A 12,951-nucleotide genomic window follows, 5' to 3' on the forward strand; every position below is an offset into this window, starting at 1 on the left:
CTGCAGGAATGGGAAGGGGAAGTGTTCGCTGTGAGACAAGCCAAGGGGCCGCGGGAACAGACAGCTCAGATGGAACTTGACAGAACCTCACGTCGAAACTGAGCAACGGGAGGGTTAGTTTCCATATGAAACACTCTTAGTAGAAACAGAGGATTTCACAAACCTTAATTGTGCTCTGAAACGTTTTTGATTATTATACCAGTCCATTGGAAGACATAAAAATATTAAAAAACCATAAAGAAAAAAATTACCCCACCATGAGAGATATACCCTGTTAACATTTTTGTATTTATCTTGTGGTAATTGTTTCACAAATGTAAAAAGCTTTTCATGATTTTTCAAAGGTTGTCATATTATTTTATACATATCTAAATATACACATTATGTAGTAAATAGTTGTTAAAATTATGTCAAATTATATATACTGGTTTTATACGTATTTTTTTATTTAGCAATATGTTGTGAACTTTTTTCAGCGGAATACATAAAAATCTATTTTTACTGGCTACATGGTATTTCTATTGTAAGGCTAGACCATACGTTATTTAATCCTCTACTGACGGGACACGAGAGGAAATGATTTCTATTAAAGAATGTTACACCTTTACGCCTTTTATTGGAATAAATTCTTGTAAGTGGACTAAGGGTATGCATATTCTTAATTTTTCAGTTGTTTTCTTAGACTGAGTATCTCCCACACTGGCCACAGCGGACAGGCGCCAGAGTGAGGCTGGCCGCACAAGTTCATCACCACCCCCGCCGTGGGCCGGGAGGGAGCGCACTCTAGAGCAGGGGATGTGGGCGGTGCTGGATTTTCCTGGATGAGTCATTGTCTGAAGTTGACTGGCTCTGCACTGCAGCCGCTGAAGACGATGAAGGCCAGGTGAGGTCAGGCACTCTGCATTCCTGCCCACTGGGCTCACTGACCTCTGCTACTAGGGTTTGGTAGCTCCTCGCTCGCCTGAGCCCCGGTGTCTTTCACTCCTAGACTGACCTTCCAGGGCAGACTGGGCCGTGGGGCCAAGGAAAGTAACTACCCAAACCCAGTTAGCCTGCTACTCCCCGTGGAAATGGGATGATCATGACTTAAACAGCCTGGTAGCCCTCGCATGTAGAATTCTTTCCAAAATGGGTCACTCACCATATCTTCAGGGTCTGGAATTTTTACACCACTGAAGTACTGATTGGTGCTGAACACTTGCTGGTGCCTGGGAATGAGATCTCCTTTGGACAGAAGAAAGAAGTAAAATGAGATGGGTTAGCAAGCACTAATCTGTGGTTTCCCGTCTGCTGGTTCAGTGTCTGTCTGTAGCTACACCTACAAAGGCTACATTCTGCTGTGCCAGTCAGAGGCAGAGGCATCAAGGCAGCCTCAGTACCCTGCACAGAGGCCGACGGTGCACCAAGCGCTGGTAGGCACGGAGGAGGCCTGCACAGAAACGGAAAGCTGCGAGGCTCTTGCCCCTCAAGGCTCAGAGTGTATTTAAGTAACCCAAACCGAAAAGCTCAGAAGCACTCACACAAATCAAATAACCCTGCTTTTCTAATAGCAAAAGTGCAACAACTACAAATCAAAATCATGATAACTGAATGAATCCTGATAGGTTAAGACAAAAGTGTATTGGCCTGAGGTTAGCACAGTGCCTGACACATAACAAACACTCAAAAAATATTTAAGGAAGGAAGAAAGGAAGAAAAAAAGGCAGGCAGGCAGGCAGGAAGGACAAGCGAAGGAAGGAAGGGAAAGGAAGGGAAAGGAGCAGAAGGAGGAAGAGAGAGAGAGGTGAGAGGCGGGAAGGGGAATCTTGGAAGATCTAGCTAGAAGGAACACATTTCTAGCCTGGAACCACCTTTCCTTGTTTCACCAGGTAGCAACCACCTGAAAAATCCCGTTTTATCTACTGTTTAAAGTGTGAAGCAATGAAACACAAGGAGCATTTCTGTATTCTGGGGATTATGTGTGGCTCACTCTGCCCACATTTCAGCCAAATCAGCTAAAATTGCCCTCACATAAAATTCTAGGGATAGTACACTCGAAGAGGAACTTTGTTCAGAGGATACCAGGAGATACTCAGAAGCGGGCATCCCCAAGGCATGCCCAGGCCCACTTCTCAGGGCAGAGTGAACAACGGACACCCGACACCAAGCCCCCAGAAATGCTGCTATGGGACTGGGCTGGAGCTCCTACCCCAGGGTATCAAGTTGTCTACTTTCACCAATTGGTTTGGAAGTTTACCTCTCACTCAAGTCATAAAGCTGCTCTCCCACCCCATTTTCAACAAGCAGCCAAAATATACTCTCTGATACCTTACCCCAGACCTCCCGAACTTCAACGTGAGAACAGTGCCTGTGCCTGAATAAACCTTCTTCCATTAGAGCTGGGGGGCATGGAGAGGGTGTCCTAAAATCACCAGAGGATTTTAGCAAAGGAAGGCTCCGTGCCCAGGTCTCTTCCTTGTCACTCAACAAAAGCCATCAGCAAATATTTACTGCCTCCTATGTGCAGACACTGGTGGAGGACAGATAGAAAGGAAGACATGATCCCACCCTCAGGCCCCTGACAGTAAGTTTGGGAGGACAGTAAAAGATGTGGTGACAGCAAGTGTTTACAAGAGGGCAAGTTCTCTTTAACTTGGGGTGCTCAGGGGAGTCGTAGCTAAACTCCCTCACCTTTGAAGAGGACGATCACTGCTTATGGGTCTTTTCATCGGTCCCTCTCCTTCTCTCTCTTGTCCTCCCCTCTGCCCCTCCACCCCAAAGAGGAGATAGAAAGGAAGGGGCTTTGGGGTGAGGAAGCAAGACTAGACTTTCTTCCTGGCATGTAGAAAGATGCGACTCCTTCTCTACAAGGTCTGAATAATCCAAATTAGCCTGGCAGGCTGGAGTGGAGGACAACCAACAAATGAATTACCACATCATGGTAAATGAAATAAAATACACCAGCGTCCTCTAAACTGCTAAGCCGTTGTAGAAATGTATGTTTGTATTGTTGCTACAATCATTATTCAGAGTTTAACTTGATCCAAACTATGTCAAAGACCGAATCTGTCTTTTTTGGACAATTAATACATACTCAAAGTTGTGGATTCTTTTTATTGAAACAAATGTGCACACCATTAATGGAGTCATTTTTTTTTTTAGAGTGTCCCCTCTTCACAACTAGGGCATTAGGTGAGACTAGGAACTTGGCTCTGCTCTGCACTGACATGGGTAACGCTATCCATTTTCCCAAAAGGCAGGACAGAGTCACCACTTACCCAAGGTTTTTCTGATCAGGTAGAGCTGATCCACATCTGATTTGCCTGGCCACAGAGGCGCCCCTGACAGGAGCTCAGCAAAGACACAGCCAAGTGCCCAAACGTCTACCGGAGGGCCGTACTGCATGTCCCCCACCAACAGCTCCGGGGAGCGGTACCACCGGGTGGCCACGTAGTCTGTGTAGTAGTCACTTGGTCCAGCTGGCCAGTGATGGGACGTGGGAAACAGAGAGAGCAGTGGCAGCGTGCGATCAAAACCGGGGGGGGGGGAAGACCTAAGAGGTCCATGTAGCTTGTGCCCCATCTGTGGCTTTTCTAAATCAGTGGTTCTCAGTGCAACTTGCACATTAAAATCACTTAGAATACAGAATTTTTCAAAGTACTGCTGCTTGGGCCCCACCCTACTCTGATTAAACCACAGTCCTGGGTGGAGGGATGGGGGGTGGTCGGTATCATTTTTATAGTTATAGTTCCCCACGTGACTCTAATCTGCAGCCACAGTTGAAAACCACTTTTCTAAAATACTGCAAAAAATGGTAGCAACCTGGAGGGTAACATGTTTTTTAATAACCACTTCGCTGCGGTTTAATTTATATATAGCATACATTTTTTTACACCACTGTGTGTATCTACATGTTTTCACTAACTACAAGCTTAGGCCCTAAATACACAAGAACTAGCTTTCTATAGCATTTAGATCCTTTATTAGATAAAGAATTTTTCATCTTTTATACTCAAGAGAAACATCAATACTCACTCAAAAGTCGAGCGAATCCAAAGTCACAAAGCTTAATCACTGAATGTTTTGTGATGAGGATGTTTTCTGGCTTCACATCTCTATGTATGCACTAGTCACAAACATAGAACCAAAACAGACTATTAAAGAGCAACTACAATATATGGGATAAATAAAACACACGAGTAATTAGCAAATAGTTGAGAATCTTTTGACCCTCTCACTGGCCTTTTGGATAAAAAGCTGCAACATACCAACCCTTGCAAAACAGCAGCATGAAATAAATCTAGTGCCCTACCTATCGCAGCCTGAATCATGCCAAATCCCTGAAGGGCCCAAAGTACAGACAAGGACACCCAGGTAAATTTACATTTTAGTTAAACAATGTTTTGGTGTAAGTATGTCTCATGTGGTGTTTGGCATGTATTTAATCTGGCAACCCTAGGTGAAAGGGAAACGTTCGAAGGTTCTGGACGAGGCCCACACCCGTGACTGCTGGCGCTGCAAGCCGGTGCATAAGCAGGATTCACAGTTCAGTTGTTTAACAGAGCAGAACGCAGCTGCCTGGTAAACAGGACAAGCCCTGGGCCTGCTGAGATAAGCTGAGGTAGCGAAGGGCGGGGACCACAGGCTTGCCCCAGAGACCTCCCTTCCAGCTCTGACAGTTGTCCTGACTAGATAAACAAGAGGAGGCAGCGCTCACCCTCTGGAGAGAGTCGCTAGATGTCAGCTCTGTCCCACACACATCAAGGGTTTCAGAGCTGCATCCTCGCCATAGTTTAGACTCAGATCACTTGTGCTTTCCAAACCACAGCAGGCATTGTTTAACAGGGGGATGTTAGAAGAATGTTTAAGAATCTTCACATGATTTTCTTACAAAAGAATTTTCTTGGCAAAGAACAAAACCAACAACCCAATTAACAATCATATAAAAAGGGTTGGCTTAAATTACTTTTCAGGGTTCCTAATAATCTTCCCCTCTTCCAAGGGTTTTCTGCCCTGGAGGAAAATGTTGGATCCTGCAAGGAGGGACCCTCTTTGGCTTGCAGCTGAAACCCTGGGGGTATTGTTGACTTTCTGGAATTTGGAAAGAGGACAGAGGTTCTTCTTGGGTCTGGCCTAGTACTCACTCCAAGGGACCTTGGGGTGAGAGATCAGTGTCAGTGTTTCCCCAGAGGGTATTAATTCCTCTGGAAAATAATCTGGGAGACAGTTTCTGAATTATTTTATTACGGTCTATCTCGTTCTCAGCAACTAATGGCCCTGAGATCTCCACTCCTTTACCGCCGGCTTCACATACTACTATAAATGGGCACACCCACAGATATGATGACAGATGGTCAGAAGGACTTGTAAGCAAGAATGTGCTCCTATTCTGTTCTGGGAATTACAAGTTGGCACACCCTCCCTCCATCAGCACGGGGAGCCAATAGAGCAGTCAGGGGCCCCTCAGGGAACTGTGGTACATTTGTCTTTAGTGTCTCTATTCCTCCCCGCCCCATCCCCCAGAGCCTTAATGCAGCCTCTCGGGCTCCCCCATGCTAATGTCTACTCTCAGGAGAGTGCTAACTCTCACTGGTAGAAAAGAACAGTATAAAGTGTCCATGCCCCCTGTTCTCCATGCATTTTGACAAGCACTGCATGTAGCCTTCAGCAAGGTGGAGACTCAGTAGGGAGAAATGCTGACTACTGCCATTTTTTCTCCTTCCTGGAAGGCAGCGTTGGGAAAAATCATTTCGGAAGAGCTGCAAGATGAGTTTTCAGGCCCATCAGCTAAAATGACCCTGGTGGTCAGACATATTGCAGTCAGACAGCCCTAGTGGCCACAGTGAAGCTCTAATGTTGGGACTTGGCTGCTGTGAGCAGGGCGTGGGCAGTGCCCTATAGGAGGGGGCAACAGGCTTCCCAGCATCTGTGAAGTCACAGCAGCTGGTTCACTGCCACTGTCAGGCCTCGCAGTGGCTGGGAGTGACATAGGCTTCTGCTGGGCTGGTCCCTTCCAGACCCGGCACTCATATCTCAGCAAAGCAGACACTAGCACTGAGGCATCGTGCCTGGAACTCCACCTACTGCGAATGAACAGAGGGATGTGGGGTTCCCCTCCCCAATTTCAGAGCCTTGGGAAGGTAGCAGAGCCACACAAGTGAATGGGAACTCCAAGTGAAAGGGATGCCACCTGAAATCAGTGTAACTCCTTTCTGAAAAATCATAAAAATTCATCCTTTATGTCACCTGAACAAGAAGGAATAGTTAGGTTGGCATTTTTAGCCTCTACTTACCCCAACCAGGCTTAAGAAGATTTGGATGAAAAAGTCTGTCCACAAAAGCACAACATACACTTTGAACAAAGGCTCCACCTCAGCTTATAGGCAGCCTTCTGATTTTTTCAAGGGAAAGCATGAGACTTACATTGTGTTTATGGCAAAAATTTACAGCTTGCAATGTCTGCCAGGTTATGCTCTTCACGAGATGTTCCGGCACCCTAGGGAAAACGAAGGAGCGGCATGAAGACAGGCTGAAACAGTGAAAAGTCCTGGGTGACATGTACAGCCATCAAAATGTCATTCCCTAAGTCCGAGTGTAAGGAACCTGTGATCAGCACACTGCCAAGCTCCAGGGGCAGCAGGCAAACTGCTTCCACAGCGAGGAGCCATGGAGACCCACAGGGATTTCAACGGGGATTGAGGGCCAGCGATCTCAAATATATGTGACTCCGCTGGGAACCTGCCTGGTAACTTGAGCTCCACTTGTAGAAGAAGCTTTTCCTTGGTGGAAAGTTAGTTAATATACAGCATAAAATATGCTGTTTGTTTTTTCAAGTTGCCCCAAACTCATGGCCTTGCAGCTGAACTCATCTTCTGTGTGGGTGCATGGTTCCTCCAGGCTCCCTAGGCAGGATTTTTTTTGTAAAGTAATGAAGACTTGCTGAAGATGGGGAAAACGTGTACATTGCACAGCACCATTGCAGAAGTTAACAATAATTAACAACCCACGCAGGCAGCCCGGTCCTGCTTCTCCCCGCTAGCTTGCTGTACCGCCCTTCTCGTCTTTCTGCCTGACCTCTTTCACAGCATCTAAACTTGATGCCACTGTTCCCAGCACATCTCTGACTTTGAACTTATATATAACCTGGGTATATATATAACCAGGCTACCAGTAGCCCCACCAGGTCCTTTGTGTGAATTCGGAAAAAAAGAACCTCCTGGGGGACATTTTTTAAAATCAGGCAGTGAGTGAGAGGGGCCGCAGGAAGTGTACGTTTATTTTCGGAGACTCCCGCCCACCAGCTGGACCTAGTGTTTTCACGAATCAAACATTAAACAATGCTGTTGTGGTCCTCCGCCAGAACTAAGAAGTGAGGCAGGGAGGAAACTCCTGAGTAGTTGGGTTAAAGTGACCAAAAAAAGTCATTCCCAGCCTCCGGGAGGGGCTGCAAGGTCACTGTGGTCACAGACCAGATGTTTAGGAAATCCTTTCAGGCAGATAAGAGGCCGCTTCAACAGTGGGACAACTCGAAAGGGGCCACCTTCAAGGAAGACAAGCTGGGACATTTCTTCACCAGCACCAGGGCCATGGGGTTCAAGCAGCTTTCCTCCAAGTTCCCTTCCTCATGCTAGTGGAAGACAGGCACAGATGCTAGAAAATCTCTCCCATCTAGGAAAAGACAACTAAGAAGGGAACGTTTCAGGGGAGATGCTTTTCCCCAGCCTCCACTCTCCGTCCAGAACGAGGGAATATATTTCAATCATTTAATGAAATAATATTTAATGAATATATATTCAATTATTTAACGATTAATGTAAGGTTATCAATCCCAGATAAATTCGGTTTCTAAGAACAGTTCCCCAAAGGAACGATTTAAAAGGCTCATCTGAATTAAATGAGAATAGCACATCATCAGTGCTCCTCTAAGGCTGAGTGAGCACGCTCCTTCCACCATTCCCAAATGTGGAGACTCGGACAACACACCCCATGTACCGTCTGGGGCTTGCCACTCACTTCCCTTCTTTATTGCTCCATTTCTTCTCTGAAATGCCAGCGCCTCGGACTCTGCCTCTAGGATTCTTTTTAGCTGCTGATGATAGGGGCCAGGTTCTTCACTGCTGAGAAGGGAGTTACACATATGGAAAGGGAGGAAAGTAGAATCTGTTCTGCGGTGTTGGGCTGGAATTGCAGATACACACACGTAGGAGGGTGCTGCGCTGGAAGGGGTGCTGTCTTATACAGAGTGTTCCAGAAAGCTCCTCTGCTTCGCCACTTCAGACGTAGGGGTTAGCTGACAAGATGCGGCCAGATTTAGGCTATATTTTAAAAATAGAGTCTTCAGGGTTTTCTGAGGGATTGGATATGAGAGAAAGGGAAAATGAGGCTGACCACAGGGCTGGTTTGAGTAGCTGGTTCCTGTTGGACCTTTTACTGTGGGCCAGGGAATGGGATGGGGGTTGGCTTGGGGGGAAGGGAGGGTGGATACTTTGAGATGCTTTGGGGCGTCTAAGTATGCAGTTCTGAATCCAGAAGGGAGGCCTGGGTGGAAATATAAGTGTGGAAAGCATAAGCCTGCTGATGGCACTTCGAGCCCCAGGACAGGTGGAGCTGCTTGAGAAGTGAACACGGGAGAAGAGGAGGTCAAAGTCCAGAAACTTGGAGCGACAGCAGGAGACACGGGTTGAGTATCGTGTGAACTAAGATGTCACTCAGGAGCACGGCATCACTGAAACCAACTGAAAAGAGTGTTCCAAAGGACTTCTGGATTAAAACGGTGGGCTGAACAAACCCATCTAATTCCACTCCCTCCTGAAATCTGATTAGAACTACACCAAGAGAAGAGAACTATTCGGAGAGAATGGAGAAAGAGATAACACACTTTGGAATCCAGAAAGCAGTCCGATGAATGGTAGCTGACAACAGATCCTAGAAAGATGAAAGCTAAACCCAGGGTGGGGAGAATGGAGGACAGACCAATTTACCCCAGAGATTCCTCAGAAGGCTCAGGAACCAGCAGTTAAGACCTGTATAGAAACTGGGAAACAAATCCCTAGACCCTCTCCCCTGGGCTAGTCCAGTAGGGAATGCCCTTCCCATACTCAGTAGAAGGCTGGAATTTTGTTTTCTGGGGAGGACAAAATAGAGGACAGCTGGTACAGCTGAGAGTATGGATTCTGTCCCCAAAGCAGGGTACATACTGAGCAGTGCATACATACTAATCATTGAATACTGAGACTCCCCAACCCTCTCACCACACCAGGCTCTGAGAACGCTGGCAGCCCGACTTCACCCTTTTGGCAAAATTTTGGAAGACTTTTTTAGGGGAAGCTCAGGAGAAAAGAGCTAAAGATGAGATTTCCCCAGCAAATGGCCCAGCCAGATTACCCAACGATGAAGCTCTGAGATTCTAGTAGTTTCCTACTCTAAACCATAGGCATACAACTGGGGATTATATTTGCCCACGGAAGTCTCACATGAGAAAGTTAAAGACAAAAACAAACAGAAAGAAAGCAACTCAAAAGAAAAAAAACTATGGAGAGTGGAGAGTGAAGAGAGCCTTAAAAAAACATTAATATCCTCAGAAAGGGTGGCAACAGGAAAGCTGTTGCCTCAGTCAACTAAGAACAGGACACTCACTGTAAGGAAACGAGAGGACCGCAGAGTCAGACATCCAAATAATAGAAGGCCCAGGAAAAGAGAAAATAGAGAAAACAAAGGGTAGGAAATCAATAGCAAAACAATTCAAAAACATTTTTTGCTCAGACAGAAACGGTTCGCCAAGTGCCAGAATAATGGATGAAAAGCAAGGCCCGCGATTTTCATAATTCAGAATGCTGCATGTAAAAGAGGGTGCTAGGCCTGTCTTGTCCAAAAAATGTCAAATTCATGAATGCTAGAGAAAGACTTAGGATTTGTTTCAAATTGAAGAAAAATAAAAATACATGACAAAAAAAAGAGAGGTGCTAGAAGCTTCTGGAAATAAAAAAGAAACAGAACTTCACAAAGAAGCAGAAAATAGAATGACGAAAGACTTCTTAACAGCACTAAGAGATAGAAGGTACTTTAACATGCCTCTGAAATTCTAAAGAAATATTATTTTTCATCAAAAACAAACAAAATATTCAGTAAGTGTGGAGAGAAAATACTTTTTAAACATGCAAGGGCAAAGTCTCAGTTCCCCTCCCTCTCTCTCCCTCTCTCTCTCACTCTCTTTTAACCTCTCACATACTCTTTCTCGGGAAGCCTCCTGGAGGATGCCCTCCACCAAAAACTAGTGAACTACCAAAGCAGATTCCACAAAACAGAGAGGACTGGGGACCTGACCCAGAGGGGAGCAAGAGGATCTTGCAGGAGGAGGTGAAGACAAGTGACCGGACGACAGCTTCTTTCCAGGCGCAGACAGCAACCTGTCCAGATCGGAACAGCGTGACTCAAGAGCCAGGCATGTTGAGGGCTGTCATCATCATGCCCCCTGCCTTATACCATCTTAAATAAATATGAAAATATTTGACAAACAAACTTAAAAGCTTTGGAAGAGTCTGGGTGTCTGGCCAGAACCTTTGGGCTAAAGCAGACATTCTTAAAGCTGTAGTTTATGCAGGCAAGACTAAGGAATTCACTCCACTTTATAGTGTGTTTCCCAAAGGGTGGTAAATAGTTTCATGGCCAAGCTCTGGGGCAGAGTGGGAAGGGCTGGAATGGTGATGGAGGGAAGGGACCCAATTCTCTCTCATTCTTTACTGCCTCTAAGAGTCCCCCTTAAGAGCTTGGATTCTAACTCAAAGACAAGCTGCCCCTTTAGAGGAATCGCGCATAAACTCAACCTTAATCTGGGAGGGGAGTGGCATTTCAACTTTTCTCTTGAGCGTCATTCTCCTCCATCATAAGATTGGGCCACTGAACTTCAAACAAACCGTATCCCCATTTCCTCTCCTCATAAACAGTGCTCCAGAGGAGTTGGAGAGGACCCAGCCTGGGCCTCTTGGACTCTCAGCCAGCTGGGCAGGTCTCATGGGATTTGTGCTCCTGAAGATGTCAGCTCCCCAGACTTAGAAGTGCAGGTTTAGGCAAGATACTAATGAGCAAGGACACTTGCTTTATTTTCTGTCCAAAATCAAGGTGGGAGGGGCTCGGCAAAGCATGTCTTCATTCCCTGGGTAGCTGGGTGGTCTTCCTTGGGATCTTCATGCCAGTGGCCTCACTCAGAGCTAAGGCTGTTCCTCTAAAGCCCACTGGGCTGTCACTCAGCTCAGCAGAGGGGCCCCTTCTAGGGCGGGTGGAATGCAGTCCTTCTCCCACTAGTAGGAAGGGGTGGGGGAGGAATGTACTCTGGAGTCCTCCACCAGGGGACCTCTCGGCCTGCTTTGGGAATTTAGTTTCACCCCCAGGAACATAAGGGGATCCCAACTGCAGGATGCCAAGGACAGATGAGGATAGGGGGATGGGATATCATTAGAAATGTCCGTAGTCTGAACTTCTCTGAGACCGTGCCATCTTTTTTAAGGATTGGAGATAGATGTGCTGGCCAAAATAAGAAAGTAATCTTAGAAAGAGAATGACAGAAGATCCAGGAAGCAGTGAATCCAACCATAGAGAAACGAAGTAGGATTCCAAGGATGAAAGCAGAGGGAAGTTCCAGGAAGACAGCTGGATAAGATGCTTTGGGCACAACAATCCAGGCAGAGGAGAACAGGGTTCTAAAGGCAGTAAGTTTCTCCCCAAAAAGGAATGAATGGATTATCTGCTGTGATTATCCTGTGGAAAAGTACATTGAGAGGCTATTAGAAAGAGTGAGAAAAGTTAGTAATAGGGTTTAAGAATACAGTTGTTAAGAATTTATTTATCTAGGGACAGGGAAAGGGAGGGAGAGAGGGAGTGAAACATTGATGTTTCTAGAGAAACACAGATTGGTCGCCTCTTGCACACACCCGAACCAAGGACCAGGCCCACAACCCGGGCATGTGCCCTGACCCGGAATCAAACCAGACCTTTCACTTTGTGGGACAACGTCCAACCAACTGGGCCGTGCCAGCCAGGGCAGGTTAGAGAACATTAAGCAAATTTAAAAAGCAAGGCAAATATTAATTTGTAGAAAAAGTACAAAAGGAAACCCTAGCATGGTACAGTGCTCAGCTGTAAGTAATATTTACATAGTCATAACAATTGGAACAGTGAATATGGAATTAATAAAACTTGAACACAAGGATTTGGGGGGATAAAAGGGGAAACAGAGGGAACAATGGTGTAAGTGAGCAAAATTCTCATCTATCATAATAGGAAGCCTACAGATAATGTCCAAATTGATAACTCAAGAAAGAGCAGTATATTACTCCTTTTATATTACATTATATTACTGGATTTGATTTGCTAATAATAATTTTGCTATGGATTTTTACACCTATGTTCATGAGGGATATTTGTCTTTCATTTTCTTTTCTTGAAATGCCTTCATCTGGTTTTGGCATTAGGGTACAATAGCCTCATAAAATGATTTGGGAAATATTCCTTCCTCCTGTATTTTCTGAAAGAGTATGTGGAGGGTTGCTATTATTTCTTCCTCATATGTTTGATGGAACTCATTCTTCCAATATTTTAATAATAAAAACCAATAGTATAACTATAACTCTACAACAGTGCTGGTAAGGGTACATTGGTGTAGACTGGCCAACCCTACAACCCCCTAATCCCCTTTTGAGAACTTCTAAGGGAAAAGTGCAAGGGAAGAACCATCAGCTGTAGGGAAAGTTTGAGAGCAGAAACGTTTATCAGATGAAACACTGAAAGTGTAACAGCCTACATTTCAACAAGGGAGGAATGGTTGCATAGTAATGTGACTACATGTATATTCTTGTAGTTATTAATAACAGATCTAAAGATTATATTGCAACATACATAGAAATGCATATGAAAGACTGTTAAGTGAACAGCAGAACGGAGAGGGAAAGGGTCATCTGGTCACAGCAACTCGAAGAA

The 12,951-nt window shown here is 45.5% G+C and overlaps 1 protein-coding gene across 2 annotated transcripts in view; it reads right to left on the reverse strand.

The window, feature by feature from the left end:
- Positions 1–12,951, reverse strand: part of CDKL1 (cyclin dependent kinase like 1) — a 41,332-nt gene that overhangs the window by 5,229 nt on the left and 23,152 nt on the right. For both annotated transcript variants that reach the window (XM_037054257.1, XM_037054256.1), the window contains exons 4-7: positions 6,403–6,475; positions 4,015–4,105; positions 3,258–3,458; positions 1,142–1,224 (exon numbers count right to left, since the gene is read on the reverse strand). In XM_037054257.1, the coding sequence (XP_036910152.1) occupies positions 1,142–1,224; positions 3,258–3,458; positions 4,015–4,105; positions 6,403–6,475 (448 nt within the window). The remainder of the gene's footprint in view (positions 1–1,141; positions 1,225–3,257; positions 3,459–4,014; positions 4,106–6,402; positions 6,476–12,951) is intronic.

The sequence above is a fragment of the Sturnira hondurensis genome, unplaced genomic scaffold, assembly GCF_014824575.4.
Source record: "Sturnira hondurensis isolate 20B ecotype Veracruz unplaced genomic scaffold, ASM1482457v3 Scaffold0008196, whole genome shotgun sequence".
NCBI lineage: Eukaryota > Metazoa > Chordata > Mammalia > Chiroptera > Phyllostomidae > Sturnira > Sturnira hondurensis.